The sequence below is a fragment of the Gopherus flavomarginatus genome, chromosome 8 (genome assembly GCF_025201925.1).
Source record: "Gopherus flavomarginatus isolate rGopFla2 chromosome 8, rGopFla2.mat.asm, whole genome shotgun sequence".
NCBI lineage: Eukaryota > Metazoa > Chordata > Testudines > Testudinidae > Gopherus > Gopherus flavomarginatus.
The window spans coordinates 38814478-38840276 of NC_066624.1; the positions used below are offsets into that span (position 1 = coordinate 38814478).

Consider the following 25799-nt stretch of genomic DNA (forward strand, 5'->3'; position numbering starts at 1 on the left):
TATTCAGAGATTATCTAGACCTCTGGTAGGAGTAAAAGCAAATTTTGGAACTGGTTAAGTACTAAGGCAGTCCAGTTTAAGGATATCTGAAACCTAAGGGCTGATTGTAAAATTTTGTCTGCTGGCCAATAAATAATATTATTGCCTGTAGCAGTGGTGAGATTAAAATGTATGCCTTGAAAAGTGGTGGCCTTAACATACACACAGTTGTCATTAGCTTGGAAAAGCAGGTGTCCTGTCAGGGTATTTCCTTGTCCCATACCTTCCCAACAGATGTCATAAACAGTGACAACTTCTCCTAGCTTCAACTTTTGTACCTACTGAAGCTGCGGGGGCTTTAAAGGCCAAAATGTCCATTGGCTTACTATCCCTATCCAAACATCGGGCATTATTCCAGGAGCACTGACTATAAGTCAGCTAGGCATACCAGGTGGTTAAACTTCCCAAATATCTCAGTGAATTATCCAATCCCACTTGCATCCTCCCCACGGATCCGGCAGGATTCGGTATGTGGGAGCCCACACCCCTCCAATCGGCCCATATGCTTGGAAAGAGCACTGTGAGCATCTACACTTCCACCCTGAAAATCTCCAAGTATGTCTCCATGGCCACAGATCAGATGGCATTCCTGAAGCACTAGTAAGGGCAGTGGGCCAAGCCTGATGCTCAAGATCACTCTGAATGGCCATGAGCTGGTTATTCAGAAAATCCTGAATTTCTGAACATGCCAGATCCCACTGCAATCCCTTTCCTGCCTCACTGATATTCAATATCATCTCTGTCAACAGCTTCTGGGTCATTAAACTAAGGGCAGAAATAACATGTACATGTAATTCACCAACCCCAGCCTATACCTGTGTTAACTGTGCTCCAATAATAAGACCAGTGGCCTTTTCCAGTTGCTCTAATTTCTCATCATGTTGTTGACCTTTGTAAATGTTCCAAATTGCTGCTGCACTATTGGCACCATCCCATACGGATCATTAAGGTGTAAAGGCCTTGGCCATTGGGTTTCATTAGAGTATATGGTATTGTCTGTATTAGGATGTATTACAGGGGTGGTAGTGGTAGTAAGGATAACAGCGGGGGCAGTGGTCGTGGCAGCAAAGCGCCTTAGGTATTCATCATCTGAAAGCCAATTAGGAAGGGCTATACATCCTGAAGGTACTTGTCCAAAAGCACAGAGCCCAGTCCCCGAAATAAACCCAAACCACCACTCAATACCACAGACTCAAGCATGGTTCCCACAAATTCCTCCCTGCCAGGTTACGATACTCCGTCTCTTCCACCAGAGCCAATTCTTAATGTCTTTTGTAGTCAAGAATCCCTGGACTTTGGTGGTTTCAGCGGAACGAACATACCTTCTTCTTCCTTCCTTCCTGGAACAGTCATGGTTCAGGATCATACCGGGGGAGGTTACCAGCATGTCACTCTGTAATAACTGGGTTCCTCCAGCAGATGGTGAATGTATGGTGGTTCTGTTAGTGGACAAGGGAGAGGTTACCAGCACTTCACCTTGTCCTTTTCTGCTGCTGTCCAGAAGGAGAAAAAAGGGTACCAGACGGAGGGACAGGCTGATCAGCAGTCCGAGGGTCATCTCGAGGTGGAGGGGCCTTTTTGCAGTGAGAAGCATGGGTCCAGGCAGTCAGTTCTTGGCACTTCACAGTGATGTTGGTAGTTAACAGGACTTGGTAAGGGCCTTTCCAACGCGGGGTCTGAGCGGTCTTTCGTTGATGGACCTTTATGCAGACCCGGTCTCCTGGTTCCAGTGAATGGCAAGGTTGCTCAGGATCCTTGGGTAGTGCTTCTTTCACCTGTGTATAAAAAGACCTGACGCATTTCATTAGTGTCTGGCAGTAATTAAGCATTGTATCTTCCATCAAATTAATGTTCATCTGGGCAAGGGCCAGTGGGGGTGCAGTCAGTAGTCGCATCGGTGCCCTGTCAGGATCTCATGTGGACTAAGTCCAGTCTTCCAGTTGGGAGTGGCCCTCATGCTCATCAATGCTAATGGCAGGGCATTTGGCCATTTTAAGTTTATTTCTGCACAATTCTTAGCCAGTTTGTTTTTCAGAATCCCATTCTGACGTTTCACTGTCCCGGCAGAATGTGGGTGTTGGGGACAGTGGAAGTTGTGTTGGATCTGCAAGGCTGCACATAACTCCTTTACAATCTGTCCAGTAAAATGAGAACCACGATGGCTGTTGATACTCACAGGTATGCCAAACCTTGGAATGAAATCTTTAAGCAAAATTTTCACAACAGACTTGGTGTCTGCTCTCCTACAAGGGAAGGCTTCAACTCAACTTGAAAAACATCAAGTAATACTAACACATACTCATAATTGCAACATTTAGATATTTGAATAAAATCAGTCTGAATATTTACAAAAGGTCCCCAAGGGGTGTGCTGCTTTTATAGCTTAAACTACTTTTCCAATATTATATTGCTGGCAATATTATTCCAATATTATATTGCTGACCCTCCTCCCTCAGTAAGTCTCCAGGAAAGGCAGATTAGCACTGTATGTGGCCAACACTACTGCAAGCATCACAAAGCATTTTGGGGAGGGTACAAGGTGTGTGAGTGGAAAGTGGAAGTTTCCTTTGCTAGTACAAGAGGCCGAGGGGGGGAAGAGAAGAAGAAGAAAGGAGCAGAGAATGAATGAATTAAACACTGCAATTAGCAAACTCAGTCCAAAGATAAGATGCTGGCTCCTGCCCAAGGACACTGCTCATAGCCAAGACCTAGCTGACAGCTGAGAAAGACAGGGCTTAAATGTGCCTGAAAGAAATCCAGCTGCACAGGCCTGCAAAATAGCAAGGCCAGCAGGAAGGAAAACAGCAGCTCTAAGACTACAGAAATGGAAAACACCAACTACCAGGCAAATTAAAATTAGGTGCATAACAATCTCGTTAACTGCAGCAATCATCCCCTCTTTGCTCATGGGTGCCATCCAGTGGTGCATGCGAGCAAACAGGACAAGAGCACCTGAGGCGCAACCAGGTGGCCGTCCACAGAGTGCCAAAGGTGATCGGGGTGTAAAGTGCACACAGCAGTGCTCCAAGAACATTTCTCAGCTTTTGGCACAGCCTCTGTCACACATATTAAAACCTGAGTATTTTCTGATAGTATCCAAACCACTTTGTATTCCAAGTTGGATAAACAAGTATCTGCACTTAGCTCTAACCCTTCCATTTGGTTTTAAACTAGGCTATCCTGTAGAAAATTAAATACAACAATTCTAGCCACAAGACAAAACACCACAAGGACATAGGACACAGAACACAATTTCTATTGTGCCAGTAAATGCATGGCATGTTGGCTTGCTCTTTAACTGGCATTAGCTTTTTCTAATGTTCTAAAAGACAAAAACATATTTCTACCCCTTCTGGGGTGATCAGTCATTGTTTAAAATATTTCTTTCTTATACAAATACCCTTGCTGATTGCAGGCAAAACAGAGGAATTACCCCCATATTTTTCTGTGTTTGTTTCACAGGCAGGCCAGGTTTCAGTGGCTTCTACTTTACCAATTAGGCAACCCACACCAGCACACAGATGCCCCCCGGCCTGCTTTTAGATCCAAAGCCATTCACAGGTTAAACTTTTACTTAAAAGGGACACAATTAACTTTTAGCAGAGTTCTGATTGCCTGTTACCTTTAACTCCTGTTTTCAAAAAAATACAGTAATCCAAAAAGGAAAACACCACCTATTGTAGCCCTTTGGAGCCTAATAGGATTTTAATTAAGTAGCATTGCATATTTGCATTTTCCTCACCCCTTTTACAATATATACTCCACATGTTTGTTTCCTTGACGTTCCTTTCATACAACTTGGGTGGTTAAATTCCAATAGACACCCCATATGTTTTTCTAATCTGACTAAAATGTTCATAGCCAAATGATTTTAATTAAATAGTCTCTTGCCTGGATTTATTTACAGACATTTCTTTGGAAAAAGGGCCCACTTTTCCTTCAGAGTGGCTGCAAAGAAACCAAGAATTCTTTTTCTTTTTAGCGTTTTTACAGACTCCAACTGATAATTCCCTCAAGCAACTACAGAGTTAACTTCTTATTTTTTCCTTAAATCACTTGCTTATTTCCCAAAATGACACCTTAATCAACTCAGATTTTACCATTCCAAGTACTATTTTAGGGATTTAAATTCCCCATGTCTGCACTTATTGCATCCTTTACTTCTGCCACTATGCTTTTAAGGTTATCAACCCGTTCCTTTATCTGTTGCCTGCCTGCTTGTCTGGGTCCAATCCTTTTTCTCTTGCTGCATCGTTCCTTTCCATGGGCACAGGCTTTGTTCCATTACCAATTTAGCGAGGGTGGTCTTCGCAACTAACCCCCACCCCTCCTGGTCCTGTTCTTAAACATTCTCACTCACAAGGCTACCTGAGTCCTTCCCCATGAGGCTTACCACCTGGACAGAACGCACGGCCAATTGGCGTTTTAACTGATCAATTTTCTCTAGCTGTCAGGTACACATCTCTTCCCTTTTCCCCAATTCCTCTTATTGCCCGGTCCTGCTACAACTAGGGGTAGACCCACCTGCAATCTTTTTTTTTTTTCCCATACTCACAAACACACTGTCTGGGCTGGCCAGGCCCAGGGGTAGGGGAGAGGGAGAGAGAGAGAGAGAGAGAGAGGTGGATGGGAGGTTATCCTGCGCCCAGGTTGTCCAGAGGAATGCTGCAAAAAAAATAAAATAAAAAATCTCCAACTTGCTTCCACTCTTGGGTTTTTTACGCTGGAGTCTCTTAGGGTGTCCCTTTCAGAGACCTTTACTCAGTATTCCAGTCCAGGCTGGCTGCCTGTGGCTTCTTCAGCATCCCCAAACCACATTGGCTCCAGGGTCGCAAAAGCAGATGTTGGGTCTCACTGGGTGGCCAACCTTTGCAAATGTAATCTCAGTCCTGTAACTTGTGTTGCCTTTGTTTTGCCTCTGTCTATATTTTTCACAGACAGCTGGGGTGGTTTTTTTTTGGTGCTTGGCATGCAGAGTGAGGCAGACTGTGTTGATTCTTGACCTTGAACGCAGAGCAGCTTTCTCTTTATCTCTAAGCTAAGCTGAATTTTCAAATTAACCCGTTCCTTTTTCCTCCTCCCTTTCAGCCTTAACTAATTGGAGATATACAGGAGACAAGGGGGTTGATGAACTGGTTTGGGTCGGGAAGCATCCGGATGCTTTACATTTCGATTTTAAATCCTGCACTTGAGTCTTTAATTTTTCCTGGGAGTCCTTCAGACTCCGCACTCGAGATTCATGGAGTCTCATTGTAGCTTCCTCACACCAACAGATAAATTACTCCCACTGTTTGTTAGAGGTTTTTGTTGATGTAAGGGTTCCTCTGAGGAATATAATTTTATCCAGATTGAAGGTACATTCTAGTGGGAATTATTTAGATGGATTATCACGAGTGTAAAAATTCCAATTTTCTAAATACCTGCAGGTCCCAGGACCATAATGCACGTACATATGGTACACGGGGGTTCCCTTCGATGATTTGGGGGAATACTTAGACTGTTGTCCCCCCCATCTTTGAATCATACCGGGGTGTGCCCTGTCCACTAGGTCAGTGGCTCATAAGCTAAACAAAAATTCTTACTCTCTCACAGGGAAAGGGTCCACTGGGTCACAGGGTTCCACCGGCTAGCGGCTTAAGTCTCAGACCTGGTCAGTGGCTCATGAGTAAGGGAAACCTCTCTGCTGGGTCACAAGGTTCAGCTGACCCCGCCCCCCCTTGCTTTCAGAACTCCCACATGGGGTAGCCCTTGTGCAGTTGGAGTCAGCTTAAGTTTTAGACCTGGCCAGCGGCTCATACCCTCCACTTCATTCATACACAAACATTCATTCCCCATATATAGATACATTTTATTTAACAATAACCTTAATTCTTTAGGTCCGGACTCAATACAAACTTTTCCTTATTTGAGGCAGTAAAAATCCCTGTCCCAGGCAGTTCTCTGTTAGATAAACAATTAGGGCAAGCATTTATACCTTTTGTTACAGATAATAATGATCAACAACCGCATCTTGTTTATTCCTCTGATATCTTACTTTTCTCAGCAGTTCCTGCTACAGTCTGTATTCCATTCTTATCTAACACAAGGTCAAAAAACAGTATCTCTTACAGCTTTTTTTGTTCCACTTGCTTTCCACTTGCCCAAGACGTGCCTGAAATCTCACGTTATTAGAGCTAGCGTTAGCCTGACTCTTACTTTATTCCTAAAAGTTAAGATATCTGCATTCAAATTCCCTTTATCCTTTTCTCTGCTTGCACATCCACTACGGGAGTTACACAGTTTCCTCCAAAGCATCTGCTGCCTGCCGCAGGTCACAAGGCTAGATGGACCACAGATCTGACCAGGATGTAAATTCCTACATTCTTACTTAAAAACTGTTGTGTAGCGTCGCTGGTGCAGAATGACTGCCTTCCTCCACACCCCAGCTGGCTGTGAGGCATGTGCCTAGAAAGAGCGCAGGGTACAGATGCTACAGTAACCATATCACCAGCCTAAACCACAAGCAGGTGCACAAGCAGGAATCACATTGCACAGGGAAGCCAGACACAAGCAACTAAGTGCTTTAAACAATCAGCAGCAGTTCAGATCTGCAGAACAACTACAGGGCATCTACAGCCGCCAGGGCAACTACAAAGAGGGGTAACCTGAGTGCTGAGAGGTAAAGAAAAACCACTTGAAACTGCTGTTCCACCCTGAGCAGATTGTGGATGGGGTATTGTAGTGAGGCAGTGTGGTTCCCCGCCACTCCAGGGAGAGAGGAGCCCTTCCGAACACCAGAGTAGACGGAGCTAGTGAGCTCTGAGCCCGCCCCCCAAAGGGTCAGATGGTGCCCTGGAAGTATAAAGGCTCAACCTGAGAGCTCACTGGGAAAGCAGCCACCGGAGAGGCGAGATGCTTCTGGCCTAGGCCGCGACTGGGAAGCACCAGTGACCCGCAGTCCATAAAAGGACTGGCCCGACCTGCCCTGCACCAGCTACTCGGAGGAGTTGCCGGGCCTGCCCAGCACCAGCTACCTCGAGAAGCCCATGGTGCTGGACCCCCCGGAGGACGCCACCCTGACCCAGGTACCACACGAGGGGGAGTTAGGAAGTACCCCAGGGGCAGCCGACCCTAGTCTGGCTGCAGCACTGCCAGAGCCTATGTCAGTGTGTTGTGGCCAGGATCCCCGCTGACACAGAAGCAGAAGGCCTGCCGCTGGTAGGGCCCTAGTGGACTGGGAGGGCCTGTGTCCCCCCACCACCCACCTTGTGGGTGGCAGTCTCCCCCTCTCCCAGACCTTTTAGAGGCTTGAGGCTACTGTTATTGCTCAGCCCTGCATGAGGGCCTGAGCTCTTGACTCATCATTGCCCTGCCCTGCCCTAGGGCCTGGGCTTGCTACTGTTAATATTGCTACTGCTATAGCGCTATTGCTCAGCCCCTGCCTGAGGGCCTGACTCATTGTTGCCCCACCCTGACCTAGGGCCCTGGTCTAACTGTATTTATTTCTGCCCCCACCAGGGCCGCTGGGGGAGGACTCCCATGGCCGAGCTAATTCCTCAATACATACACAGAGTGTAGTGAGGCGGTGTGATTCCCCACTGCCATGGAGAGAGATGAGCCTGGGCTAACCTCTCTACAAGGATCATGGAAGAGGCAGACAAACTTCAACACATCTGAGGCTGCAAGTTGGGCAGTAGCTACTCCAAGGAAGTTCTCACTAAATGACGGCATGGTAAGCCAATACATGGGTCTCATTGTCCACGTAAAGAGAGGTCACCAAAGAACAATACTCTGTACTACACAGAGCTTCCCATCAAGGAGCTCATCCCCTTTACAAACATCAAGGAATTCACCCTCCCAGCCCTGGGAGGCAAGGATGTATTGCCTGCTCCAGTGCTTTAATCACAATACCACCTAGTTCTTATATAACCCCAGAGATCACCAAGTACTTTACCATGGAAGTCAGTATCATTATCCCCATTTTACAGATGGGGAAACTGAGGCACAGAGAGGTGATGTGACTTGCCAAAGGACACACAGCTGGTCGGTGGCAGAGCTGGGAACAGAACCAGGTCTCCAATCCACAGCCTAATCCACTCAACCACCCTGCTTCTATAGGATCATCTCTCCTCTACACACAGATTGCCTAGCAACTTTGATGTTCCCTCTACAGCCTTCAAAGGAACAAGGCCTTATAGATACAAAACCAAGAACCTTGGTCACCTTCCTCCCTGCCCCCATTGACTTCAAAGAAATAGATTAAACTTTTAAGCTGTTTGAATTAATCACATACAAAATCCATTTGGTGTGTAGCAGTGGTGTGGGCTAACAGTCAAAAGCCATTATTTTTTTCTTAATTTGATTTTTTGTTTCAGTCTTTGAAGTGCTTGTTTTAGTAAAAGGAGGAGTGTTTTGACCACAGGACCAGTATGGTAGAGGATGGGCAAACAGGGATAGGGCAATACACCCTTACAAAGTAGGAGAGACTAGCATACACTCTCCCCTGCTTGATCTTCTTGATATAAAACCTTGAAGCTACATTACCACTATACTTTTTCACAACAGTTACTGAATTTGCTATAATGTAAGTCTCACTTACTGCTAAAAAACCTTAAAATGTCTAGTGGGTCCATTCAAATGAGCCTCCAAACACTCAGCTCCACATCTCTTAAGCTTCTCTAAATCTCTTTGGCCTACGGACTGGGCTGGAGGTGTCAAGAGATTTCCATCAAGCTAGAGTTTTAAACCACATTCATTACCATGGCATCCAAGCACCTAATTACCGGTTCCAGATGGACTAGAAATTCCACGTGACTGGCCTCCACTGTGGGCTTGGCCTAGAATAGGGACATTTACAAAGATGTCTTGCACCATTGCTCGAACATTACAGCTCCATCAGCGGTAACAAGGTTGGAAGCCCTACGATAGCCAAGCAGCAGGAATGTTAAGCATCAGATCGTCTAACCTAGTTCACAGCAGATCTAATCGAGTGTACTTAAAATCCTGGCAGTGGCAGCAGCCAGAAGCTCTTCCACGAGGGCTCCCAATGTTAATAACCTCAGGGGAGCTAAACCAGTGTCTATTACTGTTATCATTTGTATTGCAGTAATGCCTAAGAAACCTAGTTATGGACCATTGTGCCAGGCACTGTAGAAACAGAACAAAAAGATGCCCTCTGGCCATAAGAACATAACATAAAAACGGCCGTACCAGGTCAGACCAAAGGTCCATCTAGCCCAGTATCTGTCTACCGACAGTGGCCAATGCCAGGTGCCCCAGAGGGAGTGAACCTAACAGGCAATGATAAAGTGATCTCTCTCATGCCATCCATCTCCAACCTCTGACAAACAGAGACTAGGGACACCATTTCTTACCTATCCTGCTAACAGCCATTTATGGATTTAACCACCATGAATTTATCCAGTTCTCTTTTAAACGCTGTTATAGTCCTAGTCTTCACAACTTCCTCAAGTAAGGAGTTCCACAGTTGACTGCACTGCATGAAGAAGAACTTCCTTTTATTTGTTTTAAACCTGCTGCCTATTAATTTCATTTGGTGACCCCTAGTTCTTGTATTATGGGAATAAGGAAATAACTTTTCCTTATCCACTTTCTCCACATCACTCATGATTTTATATACCTCTATCATATCTCCCCTTAGTCTCCTCTTTTCCAAGCTGAAGAGTCCTAGCCTCTTTAATCTTTCCTCATATGGGACCCTCTCCAAACCCCTAATCATTTTAGTTGCCTTCTTCTGAACCTTTTCTAGTGCCAGTATATCTTTTTTGAGGTGAGGAGACCACATCTGTACACAGTATTCGAGATGTGGGTGTACCATAGATTTGTATAAGGGCAATACTATATTCTCAGTCTTATTCTCTGTCCCCTTTTTAATGATTCCTAACATCCTGTTTGCTTTTTTGACCGCCTCTGCACACTGCGTGGACATCTTCAGAGAACTATCCATGATGACTCCAAGATCTTTTTCCTGACTCATTGTAGCTAAATTAGCCCCCATCATATTGTATGTATAGTTGGGATTATTTTTTCCAATGTGCATTACTTTACATTTATCCACATTAAATTCATTTGCCATTTTGTTGCCCAATCACTTAGTTTTGTGAGATAGTTTTGAAGTTCTTCACAGTCTGCTTTGGTCTTAACTATCTTGAGCAAGTGGGGCATTTTTGAAAAACAGTATAGCCAGAGATCTTTCCGAGTTTCATCTGCTTCTTAATTTAGTTGGGGACCAGAAGTGAAGAGGCACGTGCAAACAAAAGGGAAACAAGCTCTAAACTTTTCTAAGCCTCAACAATGTTTCAGTTCAAGTTTGGAAGAAGATTAAATCAGTTTATATTACTTCTAGGCAGTTCACCCATCCCTAGGCATCATTTGGAGGCATTTCTTTCAGATAACAGATGCCAAGATGAACAAAGACATGGAACTCTGTTATCAGGCTGATTCGTTCTTGGCATTCCAAAGACAGGCTGCGCTTCTCTCTCGGATTTTTCACCACTGCCTTGCATGAAATATATAAATAAATAAAAAGCACTTTTATTGTATCATTGTCATTGTGGACTCACAATCCCTTTGCAAGATTCTGAGTCATGGCAATGATCAGTCTCTAGTTTCAGAGAATAAGTTTTCTGTCTGGGCTGCTCAGAGCTATTTTGCACTGATTTATGCAACTCCCAAAAGAAAATCTATCCCAGAGCTTTGTGTCAGGCCCCGAGTCTGGCTGGACATAGAACTGCTACCTCAGCTTCTGCCATCTGAAGCTTAAATCTTAATGAGGTGTATCTGGGTGGTCTCTGTTCCAGTCACATTGTTCATGTCAGGGACTATGGGGATCCTTTTTGTATCCCTGGAGCAGAATTTCTTTATTCCTTTCTTTAAATTCTATTTATGAGACTGTGTGGTGGTGTCAGACAAGTGTTTCCATCAAAGGAAACCCAGGGCATGCTGCTCACTGCTCAAAATCCCAAGGAAAGTAACATCACAGAGTTAAATCGAGAGAGCAGCTTGTTAACATCATTACCGGTGCCGCACATCAAAGAGGGACGAGCAACGATAAATGGCCTTGCTGGAGCACTTACGTTAATAATCCAGTGCAATCTCAAAGTGCCGTCCCAACGCGACTTTAAGACATAATATTGTGCTTGAATCCGATTGAAAATTTCGTGGCTCACTGACAGCTCGCTCCTGGGCACAGTGCAGGCGCAGGAGACAACGGTGACTCTGAGCCACTCTCCGGCCTCCCACAATCCTGGGGGTAGCCAGGGACTAATCAAATTAGAGCAGCACAAAGGGTGCTGTAATTTATGTCAATTTGTAGTGGGCTCCCCAGCGGGCTCTTACATTAATGAGGAATCCCAGCTAGTTCGCACTGCCCATGCAGCACAAAGCAGTCAGAAGTAGAGAGAGGATCTACCTGCTAATTATTTATTGATGAATGAGCAACTCAGAATCTAGTGGATTCCTGAACAGAGCTGCCAAGCCAGAGCTCAACTGTAGATTAAAGGCACGGCTACCCTTGCAAATGTAGAGCGCTTTGAGTTAAACCAGCTTTCGCAGAGCCCAGTAGGGAAAATGCTGCAATCTGTCCACACTGACAGCTGCAAGCGCACTGGCGTGGCCACATTTGCGGCACTAGCAGCGGCACTGGGAATGGTGCATTATGGGCAGCTATCCCACAGAGCACCTCTTCCCATTCTGGCACTGTGGAAACGCATGAGGCTTACAGAGGCATTGAGGGTCAACAACAGGAGAACAAAAAAAAATGATGGAAAGTAAGGGGAGCAGAGAGAACATGTCTCCATCGTCTAGACCTCCCAGGACTGCACTTATGAACCAACTCTCACTTCGGAGACCTGGCTTCTACTGTGAAACTCTGCTCCATGCTCAGTGTGTGACCTTACCCCTTCTCTCTGTACCTTTTCCTTCATCTGTAAAATGGGATCACCATCACCTCTGCAAAATGCCTGGAGATCCTTGGAAGAACAAAATACAACATATTCCTTATTTTTCAGGTCCATAAAGCGCCTGCATCCTTCCCCTGCCTTCCATTCAAAATATAGCAACACCTATTAAAAAATAAAGTCTTTTTTGCTGTGGTACAAGTTGCCTTTAGCACATTTTGAGTATTCGAGTGACGTTGGCCCCTGCTTAGGTTATTAAGCTCCTGGAAGCTGGGACCACCTTCATGATGTGTGTTTGTACAGCACCTGGCATGACGGGATCCTGCTCCACAACTGAAGTTCCTAGGAGCTATGATGATACAAAGAATAAATAATAATTGAAGTCAGCCATCCTGCTCTCATACGCTATGTTTCTATTACACATTTTAATAATCAGTCTACGTATTTATACCACACTTGTCAGCCCAGCATCTGAGCACAGTATCCCTCATTAGCAAACCCACAAGATGAGGAGAGATGGGTGGAGTTTCCCCCTCTGGAGAGAATTCAAAAAGGAAAGTGGCAGAATTTCAGTTGCACAGGCTCTGAAATCAGTATGCGCTCTCGGTGCTGCTCTCTGCTGACCACAGGCTGGAGCTGCAGCTATTTCAGAAACCTCTTGCCTGACGTATAAATATTGTACAGAAAAACATACTGGCATATACAGACCCTACATTCCTGTCAATTACACCTCATAATAGGAGAGCAAAGGAAAGCCCATGATTCAGAAGCCAGCCAGGGTAGGCGCGCAGGCGCCGCAGGAAACTAGCCTTGTGGTTTGCACAAACTCATGCACAGGTGGCTCTCTCTTGAGTTGAAGTCAGAGCTGTTGCCAAAAGACCAAGTGTGCAAAGTAAGAGAAGATGGCAATGTGAAGAGAGAGTGCTCATGGGCTTATTTATTGCAACTACATTCAGGACAAAGGAACAACATGTGAAAGCGACCTTGGATTGAGATAAGGGGCCTGTTCGTTTTTTAACTCACCTAAGAAGAGTTAGCATATGCTCTCACCTGCAACAAATGTTACAGAAGCTTCTCACTAGCAGCCCTCGATTGCTACTCAACTCCTGCTGCTCCCTGCTTTAGACCCCACTACAGGTTTTAGAACAGGGAGGAATGCAGAGCATCCTCATCGACTCACACTTTCCACAACCTACCTCTGTGCACATTTCTAATGCTCCCATCCCTACTGGGGCTTAGCACTGTGAACTCATCAGTGGCATTTCTGAGCCAGCTGAAACCCACTGTACAACAGCTGATTTATGACAACAAGTCAACAGCAGCATCCTAACAGATGAAAGAGACGCAAGAGTCCAGCATGGCAGGATCAGTTCTGATGGGTCGAGAAAGCCCGCTCCAGAGATGGAACCCCAGCAGATGACATTGCCTGTGCTCTCCCAGTGTGAACATAGGCATGAAGCCAGGGGAGAGGGGTATGTCACATTGGTCCTACCACCAAAAGGAGGAGGTCTGGAAGGTCTCAAGGGAGTAACTTCAACTGGGCTAATTTTTTTAACAAGAAACGCGTTTGCAGAAGGTACCAGAATCCAGCAACATGGGGTCTGGCACAAGCAGCACAAAGATACACCTCTGTAAACAAATGCCTAATGCTGGCCTTGGGAGACTGCCTCTAAAGCTATGAGCAGGTCACACTCCACATTACTGCAATCCCAAGTGTCTGCTGAGACTTTCCAACAAGAGGGCCAATTAGTGCTGACTGTGGTGGTTTAATCATGTGGCCACCTGGCCTAAGAATCTAAGAACCACATTATCAAGGTAAGCCACAAACCAGCCATCAGGGAACATTTTAGGCATGACAGCAGGGTCCACGTGGACAGTGAGTGCACAACAGGCTAATGCGCTGTCAATTTAAGCAGGAAGATGGGGTGCAACTGTTTATCTAGACAAACCCTGATGATTTAGAACCAGATTAAATTAGGGCTACAGTTATTGGCCTATATGGCACAGCACACAAGCCAGCCGAAAAGGAGTATGTGCAGGCTCATTTGTCTTTGCACGGGCTTTCCAATGGACACAGCTTCAGTTAGACACGTCCCTGCATTAGCATTTGCTTTTATCCAGGCTGTCCAGTCATTAGCTGTAATTGGACAATGTCTGTATTGTTACATTAATGGTCAAAAGTGCTAATGCACTTTGCCTTGCCTCAAAAACCTTGGAGGCTTTTTAATAAAGCCATCTGGGAACTGACATACAAGAGTTTGATTTATTCTCTGAAGCTAAACGGAATATTAAGTTTTGCAGTCAGAAATAAAACCAGTTTAATGGGCCACTGCTAACAAAAGAACTAAAGAGCTGCCATACTAGGTCTGACCAGGATCCATCTTGCTCAGTACCCTGTCTCTGGCAGTGACCTGTAACAGAGCTTCAGGGGGTACAGAACCGGGCAATTATGTTCTGCTGGAACACTGATGTAGTTCTGCTCCTCCACTCAGGCTTTTGGGGCCAGGGCACACTGCCTCTCAGCAGTACTGGTTTTGGTGACAGGAAGGGCAGGTTAATGGTGTGAAAAGCACTCTCTGCATCAGGGTGGAGACCCTTTGTCATTGTCCAGTAGCTCAGCCAGCCCTTTCTAATCCCTCCTCCTTTCATGCTCATATGGTGATTATAGAACAGAGCCTGGCTGACTGTACCTCATCCCCCTGTCCCAGACTTTCCTGAGCATTAATTCCCAATCCAGTGCACAGGATTAGTCAGACAAACTCAACCGAACACCAAGCTCAGGTGAAGGAGGAACATACTGTAATGTCTTCAGGAAAAAGGAAGGCCTCACCACCCTGTGCTCTCTTATTGGAGAAAGGTTGGGACCTGTTCATAGAAAGCCAGGAAGAGCAAATCCCTCTTCGTACAGTTACAGAGTACCCTCTCCTCTAAAGGATCCCAAAGCACTTTACAGAACAGGTGAAATTCAGCAACAAAGATAGCAGAGGATGTACTTGCTTACATGAGGACTGAACTTTGTCCTGCCTAAGGTTCTCTCAGCAGAACTTCGCCTGCAGCATTCCATGCCAGGAGTTGGCTGTTCTCCATCAGCAACATTGCACAACAGTTTTTAAAAAGAGAATACAAATAACTTCTCTAATTAAAATTGAGCCAACACAGTGATGGATTAGAGAGACTATGTGCTGCTTTGCTACAAGGGTTATGTGCCAGGCCAGAATGGATGCATGATGAGTGGCAAACAAATCAATGCTTCTGATTCCTGCACTGAAATCATCATGGAATTTCCTGGAGACAAAATCCAACCGAGTTGATATTTTAGAGTAAAATATTTAATATTTATTGTGTTTCAAGACAAGAGGATTTCTATTTAATACAAAAACAAGTTAAAGCAGAACATAATACTGATGATGAAATCATGCCCAGCTCGGTGGAGGCAGACCTACAATGCTACAGGCACAGACAGCTACACCACCGAACCTCATGCTACAACTTAAGAAAATCACTACAACCTGATCAGGAGAGAGGAACGAGGCCCTTTAAAAAATACAATTATAAAAAAAGTGATATAAAACCCTTGATTGGGAAGAGAGAGCCTGGAAACAGATGTTATTGAACCAGAGCCTCAGATAGACATGGCAATGTGTCTGAAAAGCATGATAGGACCAGCCAGTTGCAACAATAGGTGTGTTTCAATGATCAGTGACAGAGGCTGATGTGCATAATATAATTTAAATGGCCAACGGCAGAAGAGAAAGCAATGAGTGCTTCGTTCCTAATGCAGACAATACACCTCCAAAACTAATGGTGAATTCCAGTTAAATAACTAGCAAAAAGTATAAGAATGACATGAAAGCAGTGTCATATCATGCTACTTCATTGTGCAATCAAACTGAAGAGGTGGGGTTGTAGGGGCCTGGAGGAATGTAGTTATTATAACTACCTCAGATATACTAATTACCCCATTCAGTGTTACAAAAGAATAGTGTTTTGACAATTCCCCGACTGCAACAGAACGGCTGGTACACTCAATTCCGTGAGCTGATTCTGAAGAGGATCAGTCAGTTCAAACATGATTTCAGCAGGCTGGGACCAGGTGAAAACTGGAGGTCATGAAGTGCTCTCCAGAGGAGGGAGATCAGAGGAAATTTCCTAAAATTCAGAAAACAAATGGTTAATGAACATGTTTCCCAGCTCTAGAGATCAGGAATGTCACAGAGCTTAAGTCACACAGTGGAAGCAAGTTTATGGGTCGCATGCTATCCACAGCAGATACTGGTCCTCACTGCAAAATGTACCAGCATTCAACATCTTCACCCCTGCTCTGAAAGGCCCAATATGGGATCAGCGAGGGAGCTGTGGGTTACATTGAGGAGTAGAAGCAGAGTAGTGCGGTGAACAAGAGGAGGCGAGGCAGTACTAGAACAGCAGGGAGCACTGCAAGCTAGAACTGTAGTGCACTAAAAGAGCTGGGAAGAAGCAGAACTAGTCTAGGTCTAGGGTGATGGGAAGGAGGTCTAGGTAAGTAACCAAGGTGCATAAGCACGCATGTGTAGGAGATTCCACAGCACCTGTCTGCTCTGTCCTTGCACATGAAGGTTTCTATTTTGCTTTAAATTTTAAGAGTCAGAGAACTGCTTACTACAAAATGTGGGTTCTTCTCTCTGCTAGATGCTTATAGAAGAAACACAGATTTGAGTAGAGCCCCGCACATCCCTGAGTGGGTAGACCTGCACATGGGTGTGCATGCTTCCGTGCCCAGACCTTTCTTTGTACATACGCACACAGCCTTATGAAAGTGCAGGCCTACAAAAGATCTCCCTCATCCCTAGATTTGCAGACAGGCACATGATTCAGTGCAAAAGTATATCAATACACACACACACACGGCACTGCAGGACAGACATACCTGGGTCAAAGGCTGGCTTATTACACCATCTCGTACTGATTGTTTGTGATGTACCGGGAAAGGCAGCAGGCAAGAAAGATCCCAACCAACTGAAATGTGAAAAAATAAACTAAGTATAGGTCGCCCAAAACCAGACATCCAAACTGCAATGCTTGGAAACAATGCAACTGAGGTCTGAACCACTGGACACTTTGCTTTGGTTTTATAAAAGCAAAATCTGGATGATGCGGGTTTTGCAAAACCAAAATCTGGGCTCCGTCATTTTAGGGTGGATAAAGCTGAGAGTCAGAGGATCCTGGCAGCCATCAGTGAGAAGGAGCTCCCTGTGAGAGAGAGTCAATGTTGCTTCTTGTTAGAATTTGCTTTATGAACCATCTACTGTTTTATGGTAATTTCACAGAGATTATATGGCTCTCAGGAGCGTCACAGCCCATTACACAAGCAGCAGAAAATATCAACTGCCTCTCCCCACTGCAAGGACAATGATGGAATCAAGGTTAGTGTGTTTCTGATGTAATAATACTGAAGGACACACATCAGTTATTACTGTCGTGTGGGCTCCAGGCAGCTGTTTTCTGTACCAAAGACATTTAGGACCTGATCCTAAAACACTCATGCATGTAACTGTACTCACAGGAGCCAAAGTTGCAGAACTGGGCCTTTCACTTATGTGACACAACAAAGTTCACTTGAGAATAAATCAAGAAATGTTTATATGATTCTAAACCCCAAACAATGACAAGTTCCTCAATAACTGCAACTGCTACGATGCGGTTACATGCCTAGAACTGATGAAAGCACATGGGCCCACCCTCTTATCAGACAAACTCCAGCTGCCCTATTTGGAAGCTGTAATGAGCAGAGTGTGATATGCACATCCCAGGAAGGGGGGAGGAAATGGATAGCAGCTGAAAGAGACCGACTGGCTCCAGCCCTAGGAAACTGATGACAAAATGCAATGAAGACAGTTTGCAGATGTACCAGCTGCAAGATAAAGGTCTGTGCTCCAACCTCTCCCAATCCTCATTGTGTCTGTCTGTTACAGAGAACAGCACAATGTCAAACTAATATCAGAATAAAACAGGCTGGCCGAGATTCTTCTCTCTGTGCTTGTGCTATTACATGTTAAACCTTGACTTGGACAGGATGTGCCTGTATACCTCACAGACTGCTTTCAGGCAATTTCCTTCAATGAAGAGTAAATTAAAGCTAAAATAAACCAAGCAATCAATACACAATCTCACTCTGTCAGTCTCTTCTCTGGTTTCTGGGTCTGTGTACACCTCTGCATTAATCCCAAGCTGCTGTTTCTTCATATTCTTTACTCAAAAGCAAACACGTGCTGAAGAAAATAAGGAGTTCTGCCATTTGGAATTGATACAGAGATCTGTGACTCTGTGTTTGAGAATTTCAGAAAGAATGGAAATCGCCTTGAAACAAGAGTAAAAAAAAAAAAAGTCAAGTCAAGTCACGAGGTGTAGTTCATCTGTGTCTTTGTCTCTGTTGCCACTTTCCTTGCTGACTGCAAGGTGTCCCAGGTCCTAGAAACAATCACAGCCAAACATCACAGAACACGGGGGATTTAAGCAAACCTTGCAGCTGCAGCAGAAAAACTCGGGCTCAGACCACAACTGAGGCAATCAACAAGACCTACACAGTACAGTAGATCTTACTTGACATACTACTCAGAAACTTGTTCAGATATCTGCCCTGTTACGTACCCATACACACAGATGTCCTGTTGCAGTTATCAGCATTCTGGGAGAGCCTGTGGATAAGGCAGATCTGCACCAGGTATCTTTTAAATTCTCCTTAAGACTTCTGACACACATTAGAGTGAAAGATGGCACTACAGAGATGGGGAGAGCACATGCCTATGTGACAGAGCCATGAAAGAAACACACTAAGGGACACCATTCTAATCACCTTCTCACATGAGAGAGACAGACCAAATACGGCAGGAAGCTTCATCAGCCAGAGCGATCCTATATGAAGGCAAAACCTGCCAACCTTAGCCCATTAGCCAGGCTTTCAAGTGCTCAGGAACAAAAGCTGGGGTCAAATTTTCCAAGCAGCTCAACTAAATAAAGGCCAGATTTGCAAGAGTGCTCAGCACCAAGCAACTCCCACTGTGATCAGATTTTCGTAACTGCTCAGCACTCAACATGCACCCAATGTAGGGAGCTCTTCTGAAAGCCCACTTCAAAACATTCTCCATGCATACAAGGAGCTCAGGCCAGAGGCCTCTTGCTTCCTACTGAGACAAGTTGATCAGATTAGGAGACATTAGTTCCATTGATGCTTGAGACACGATGCTTCTTCACCTTAGGTTGAAGAATCAGAGGGACAGGAAGAAATAGCAGGGGGAGAAGAGGGAGTCTGTAATATTGTGCTCGCTGTTTTGCAGTGTGGCTAACAGAAGATGGTGTCATTGTATTAAGTGGGTCTGAATTTGAGAGAGGCATTTCAGGATGTTTTAGGTCACGTACAAGCACTTTCATTTAGTTAAACTATCATCCTGCAAGGGCAGCGGAAGCAAGGGTGACAGTTTGTGCACTGGAAGAGGTAATTCAGACAGCTAACACTGAGTCAGAACAGCAGAGGTTTGGTTGCACTGGCATCTCTTAAAAGTTGACTGTTTCCAGAGAGGGCTGTTCTCAAGCCATACACAGGCTTGCTGGTAGGAATTTACATCCCCAGCTTTGGAGATGGGTGACTGGGTGGCACTTAGGCAAAATGGCAGGGGAATCTGAAGAACGGTCGACCATTTCCTCCTCTTTGAAATATGCTGTGCCTTTCCATATGCAAGAAAATGTTAAAAGGCATTAAACACAAAGACTAGACTCAGAGCTCTTCAAGGACCACAGAAGTACAGCAAGGGAGATTTTACCTGGAAGCAAGCGATGCCAAAGGAGATACCAGCCACAATGCCCATTTTCGATTCCATAACTGTTGTTACCATACTGAAACAACCCTGCAGAAAAAAGAATTAGCATGAGGGTATAGCATGGACAATTCCTGGCCGCCAGCCACCAAGTGCACATCCTTCCAACCCACAGACAGCGCACAGGCAGCTGGAAGGTTAAACAGCTCAGGAAGAAATCCAAGTAAGGGCCTGGGATTCAGGACTTCCTGGGATCTGTGCTGAATTCAGCCACTTGACTTGCTGTTCGACCTTGGGCGAGTCATTCAAAGCTTTGTACTTTGCACCTTTCATCCGGGGCACTTTGCCAAAGTGAGCCTTAGCCCTGTTTTACGAATGGGGATGTACAGAGACAGAAAGGCAGCATGATTCACTGAAGGTCACAAGCACGTCAGTGTCCGAGCCAGGAGCTGAACTCAGACTTCCTAGTCCCAGTTCAGCCACTAGGTAACACTACCTGCCTCTGCATCTCTATTCATTCCCCTGCATACTATCTTCACAGGGAAGCTACAGGAACATAAAGCATTATACACAGTATCTTACACAAACCCCTTCTCACACACAGGGCAAGTGGTACAGTGCAGGCAAGCTAATGCAGACACAGATTCTTTCCCACCAACAAGGAATAGCTGGGAGTTCCAGAGAACCTGAGAAAAAGCACTGGAGATATCTTCTCTATGCATCTTTCCTTAGCAGCAGCAACACAGCCTTCACCCCCATTACTGCATACAAGTTTCCTGTAGCCCAATAACCCTCTTTCTGGAATGAAGTTCCCTGCCACCTACAGGACTTGATTCTCTACCAGATAAAGAAGATCAAAGTATCCCAGCTCTCTCCTCCTGACGCCTGCTTCCAGGACATGGAGAGGGACAGTCTCGGAGATTCACTTACATTACCATACACCATAGCCTTGGCTTTATCCAGCTCCTTCAGATCACTCTCTGTGCAGTTTTGGAACTTGCAGCAGCTCAGAGGGATTCCCTTCTGTGCAAAATAGGTAGTGTTCACCCAGTCTGTGTAGTTCTGGACTCCACAGCAGTGTAACTAGGAAAATCAAGTTTTAGAACAGTAAGGAGTAGTGCATGAACCCCAAAGCACCACATCCCCAAGGCTACACCAATCACTGCAGGCACTGGAAATGTTTCCCCTCCTTGGCCTCCCCCAAACCCCTCCTCATTGCAACCCAACAGCCCTGCGTAAACAGCTTCCACCACCTTCTACCCTTTACCTATCACCTCCTCTGAACAACGCTAAGCAGCTATTTTTCTTCAAATGCAAACACTTTGAGACAGTCTCAAGGATACAGATAGGGTAACCAGATAGTAAGTGTGAAAAATCGGGACGGGGGGTAATTGGCACTTATATAAGAAAAAAAACCAGATATTGGGACTGTCCCTATAAAAATCAGGACATCTGGTCACCTTACATATAGATATATGCAGGACAAGGACAGTGTCTGCCAGTTTTGTACAAGGACAAGCACACTCTAGGCACTCAGATAAGATCTGTGTAGCACATACCCTGCAAGGCCGCTTATGTGAACACAGCCACCCTCTATGCTGTCCATCATAACGGCTGTCCCTTGTATGCTTGAGAACTGGGAACATCAAGGCAATACTGCTCCCCAGTATTCTGAGCCAATTACATGGGGAATGAGGCAAGGGGAGGCTGCAACACACACTCTTTCTGAGGAACAGCTCTGGCAGTAGTAGAGAAGGCATCTAATGTTTAATGCCTCCTAGTAAAACAGGGCCTTCCTTGCATTATACTTTGCCTGTGCATGGGAGGCTCAGCCTCAGCTGCTGCACAACCCAAGTATCGGGGTGTCCTGGGCCATGCATCTGGAGGATACAGACTTCCCCACCAGTTTCTTTAGAAGGAACCAAATATAAGCACTCACAGTTCTCTGGATGGTATCTACCGCCTCGCTGTGGGGATCCATTGTTGTATTGTAGTTCTTCAGTGCAAGACTGTAGTTGCTCTCAAAGTTGTTCTTAATCTGCAGAGAACAGAAAGATTTTCATAAGCTAAGCCTCCGAAGGCTACAGGTCCCAAAGAGTTCCCTGTCACAAGAACGTCTCTGTCTTAAAAATACAGCTCCATCTGAAACAGAGAACCAGGAATGGCTTAAACCATGTTAAAAAGTCATTCCTGTTACTATCCAGGTGTGAGAGTGGCTATACAGATGAACTGGGGATTAGGGCAAGGAGCACTGCCCCAACTACTAGAACTTAATTCATGCATTTACAGGCAGACCTAATCACTGTGACATCACAAATAAAATCAAGATTTGTGTGGGCCACATTTATGGCCAAAGACACTTGCAGAATCAATCTGACTGGCACATTTCAGATTAAGGGTCAAACTCACAAATTAAAAAGTCTGTTTTTTATAAAAATGTTCATGTCTGTCAAGCTTAGTAGGAACTAGGGAATGGTTTTGGTTTCCACTTTACACTCCTTGGGAGAGATGTTCAAAGGCACAAATGGAAGGTAGGTGTCTAATAGCCGTTTATGCCTTTGAACATCTCCCCCACCTCATTATAGTCAGGTTGTTTCTAATCACTGAAATACTTTTCTACCCAATTTAAGGAACTTTAAGGGATTAGTGACTAACATTTCTCTTGGATAGTGTAATGCACCCATTGCAATTATTTCTAGGCATTCTACATATAGTCTCTCTAAACCCCTGTTGATGTTAAATACTGGTTAACTTGGTGGATAGTGTTACAGTTGTATTTCACAAGTACTGAGTTCAAGTTTAGCTTTAATTTTATCTTTGCTAATATTTTGATTAATCATCAGCAATGCAACTACAAATTAATTCTTGTGAATCAAAAAAAAGTTCATTCCAAACATGTCACATGTATACAAAAGTTAGAAAGAGGCCAGCTGTGTTGGTTATGGTATGAGATTTGTAAAAAAACAATCATTCTGGCAAAGGTTGTATTAAAAAAAAAACAGTTCAGATTTAGTTCCCACTCCCAGTTCAGAACCCCTACATGTGGGTCCCCCAATGTTGGCCCTAAATTTCTCTCATTTAACTTTCCTGTTGAACTAATTAAACTTTTCTGATGTGATTTTTTTTAGCACTTTTTACATCTTTATATGACAAAGACTTTTCTTATTCAGTATATTGAACATTTGGAATCAGAAACTGAGCCAAATTCTGTTCTCAGCAACAACACTGTAAATCCCGACTACCCCACTGAAGTCAAAAGGATTACTCCAGATTTATACCTGTAAAAGGAGCAGAATTTGGCCCTCAGTATGCAACAACCAGGGGATTACACAAAGTAAGAGGAAACAACACGTAAGTGAGAACTCCGTCCTGTGCAGGGGCTGCATCCAAGTCCTGGCCTCAGGCTGCCTCAGGAAGAGGAGGGAAGGGGTTAAAGTACCGGGGAGATAGGTCACACCTGGACTCACCTCATGTCTGAAAACAAATCCTACAACAGCAGCCACCAGCACAATCAAGAAGATGAGGGACAAGAACATGGCATACTGTGGACAGAAAAGAAGAGAGAGTCATTGCAAGCAAAATACATTCCAGGGCTAACACAGGTACACAGAAAAAAAGGCTGCACGGAGAGCATCTATTAGGACATATCCCAGATTCAATCTCTTTGGCAGAACTGAGGTTCTAGCAATTGTGGCTATGCAGGAAAGTCAATGAATGCATGGTTCAGAGAGAGTTTCTTGAGGCAGACACACACAGAAAGCACAACACAAAGAAGGAGCACATGCAGACAGCTGGTGAAGTCCTGGGTTGTAGACGCAGGTATTGGATTTGTGAGCCTTCTAGTAGTCAATGGCCACTTACCAGTTTTAACATCCATGTGCTTCCACGGCAGGTGGCGAAACAGCCAAAAGTGCCCAGAAGGATGACAACAGTGCCTGTGCCAATGAGTACGTAGGGGACATTGGTGGCCTTCTCATTTAACAGGGAGAAATACACCTCTAGGCCCACCTTGCCCCAGATGCCAACTGCCAGGAGGATAATGCCAGAGATCTGGAGAAATCAGAATTGAGACTCAATCATCCTTACTCCACTTGTTACTTCAAAGCACTTTACTTAGCCATAGTCACTTAAACCCACACACTGAGAGCCTAAGGGTATGGCTACACTTGCAGCCATACAGCGCTGCCACGGGACCGCTCCCATGGCAGCACTTTGAAGTGCAAGTGTGGTCGCTGTGCCAGCGCTGGGAGTGCACTCTCTCCCAGCGCTGCAGGTACTCCACCTCCCCGTGGGGATTAGCTTACAGCGCTGGGAGAGAGCTCTCCCAGGACTGAGGCAGTGTTTACACTGGCACTTTAAAGTGCTGTAACTTGCTGCGTTCAAGGGGGTGTTTTTTCACACCCCTGAGCAAGAAAGATGCAGCATTGTAAAGCGCCAGTGTAGCCAAGGCCTGAGAGACACCACAAGATACTCTGGAAGTGTGCAAGAAGACAGGGATCCCACAGGAGAGAAATGGGAGGCTAAGGACAGATAAACTGGGGATGGGAAGGCAGCGTGGGCAGAGGGGTTCCAGGAAAGACTGCCTGGCAGAAGTCCTTGAAAGTGGGCAATAAAATTGTTTATGTGAAATCATTTATCAGAAGGGCAGAGCTGGGAGGCCAGGAAGCACTTGTATAATCAGAGCATTTTATCTCCGAACTTCAGTCCCTCAGGCATTGTATAAACAGGACCTCAGATGAATCTGCCTTTCCCCATGTGGAAATGATTTGCTCTGTTACAAACATGCCCATGGGTGCCACATTCCAGACCCCTTCATGCATACGCACATGCACATAGAGGGGAGACACAAAGAAGTCAATGGTGGGGCAGACAGGCCCAGCGCTAATGGATTCGGACACACTCACCTGCTGGAGGAGCCTGGGGAGCAGTGAAAGGAAAGGGACAAGGTTACAGGGTGCACTCCTCCCAGCACTGCTGTTCCCTGGGGGCTGCCATGCCAATACCGGGCATGGAGAGGCACATCACCAGCCACACAGGTGCAGGGCCATGACACGGGGTAAGGGGAGCCCTGTGATGGGCACAGACAGCTGGAGGGGCACACGGACCTTAGAGCCCATGGGGGCACCTGGCCAGAGGGTCCCTACAGACCGGACAGGAGAACCCCTCTAGAGCCTGGGCCCTGCCCCCGCACCCACCCTTGGACGGGTCCAGCCAGCCCAGCCCCAGGTCCTCTCGCCTAGGCCCCTACTATCCTCAGGACTCCGCCCCACCTCCCCCAGGACTTCATTACCTGCCAGGGGCCCCCTACTCCCCCAGCCCCTGCCCCACCACCCCCAACAATCCCCGGGACCCCTCCCTCACGACCCCATTACCCGCCAGGGGCCCCCTACTCCCCCAGCCCCTGCCCCTGCCCCTGCCCCACCGCCCCCAGGACCCCATTACCCGCCAGGGGCCCCGTCTCGCCCCGGCCCCTCACCCAGAACACGAAGCTGTAGGTGAGCAGGACGCTCTTGAGGCAGGTGATCACCGGCTTCGTCTGCAGCCTGCGGGACGGGGACGCCATGGCGGCCGGGCCACGCTCCGCTCTCCGCCGCCGGCACCGACCCCGCCCCCGAGTGGCCCCGGCCGCGCCTGGCCGGAAAGCGCTGGGGCGGCCCGAGCCGGAAACGGCCGAGAACTGCCGAGGACTGAGCCACCTCGCACGTCCGCTCCCCCGCCCGTCGCACCGCTGCCAGCCCTGCCCCTGCCCCTGCCCCTCGGCAAACCGCTCATGTCGCTCCGCTGGGTCCCCCTCCCCCCCAATCACCCAACTCCCGATTTCAGAAACATCCCCCGAGGTTTGCAACCCCGCCCCCCGCCGGAGTCCCTGTCCTGCTGCGTACCCGGGTTAGCGCCCCCGGGGGCCCTTGGATCAGCCCTGCACGCCCATCCCCGCGCCTGATGGAACTGGGCCCTGCCATGTTTCACAGGGAAGGCAGGAGCTTCGTAACCAAGCTAGAGGCGGTTAAACAGAAGGGTTTTTTGTTATGGCAGAGGATGGCTGGATGCAGCCCTAACTGTGGGCTAAAGTCAG

At 46.2% G+C, this 25799-nt stretch overlaps 1 protein-coding gene across 1 annotated transcript; it reads right to left on the minus strand.

The window, feature by feature from the left end:
* Window positions 1–15249: 15249 nt before the first annotated feature.
* TSPAN6 (tetraspanin 6) lies at window positions 15250–25364 on the minus strand. The gene is made up of 8 exons (XM_050965110.1): window positions 25203–25364; window positions 23588–23776; window positions 23194–23268; window positions 21666–21764; window positions 20657–20809; window positions 19733–19816; window positions 16843–16931; window positions 15250–16085 (listed from the first exon to the last, which is right to left on the minus strand). Exons 1-7 carry the CDS (start codon window positions 25287–25289, stop codon window positions 16863–16865), a joined length of 756 nt encoding a protein of 251 aa, XP_050821067.1. The 5' UTR covers window positions 25290–25364; the 3' UTR covers window positions 15250–16085; window positions 16843–16862.
* Between the last annotated feature and the right edge of the window lie 435 nt (window positions 25365–25799).

Excerpts from the sequence above, each read along its gene's own strand:
- TSPAN6 (XM_050965110.1), bottom strand. The coding sequence starts at position 25,289 with ATGGCGTCCCCGTCCCGCAGGCTGCAGACGAAGCCGGTGATCACCTGC. Across the intron at positions 23,777-25,202 it reads CCTACAGCTTCGTGTTCTGG|ATCTCTGGCATTATCCTCCT; the intron begins GTGAGGGGCCGG and ends TGATTTCTCCAG. Across the intron at positions 19,817-20,656 it reads AGGCTATGGTGTATGGTAAT|GGTTGTTTCAGTATGGTAAC; the intron begins GTAAGTGAATCT and ends TTTTTTCTGCAG.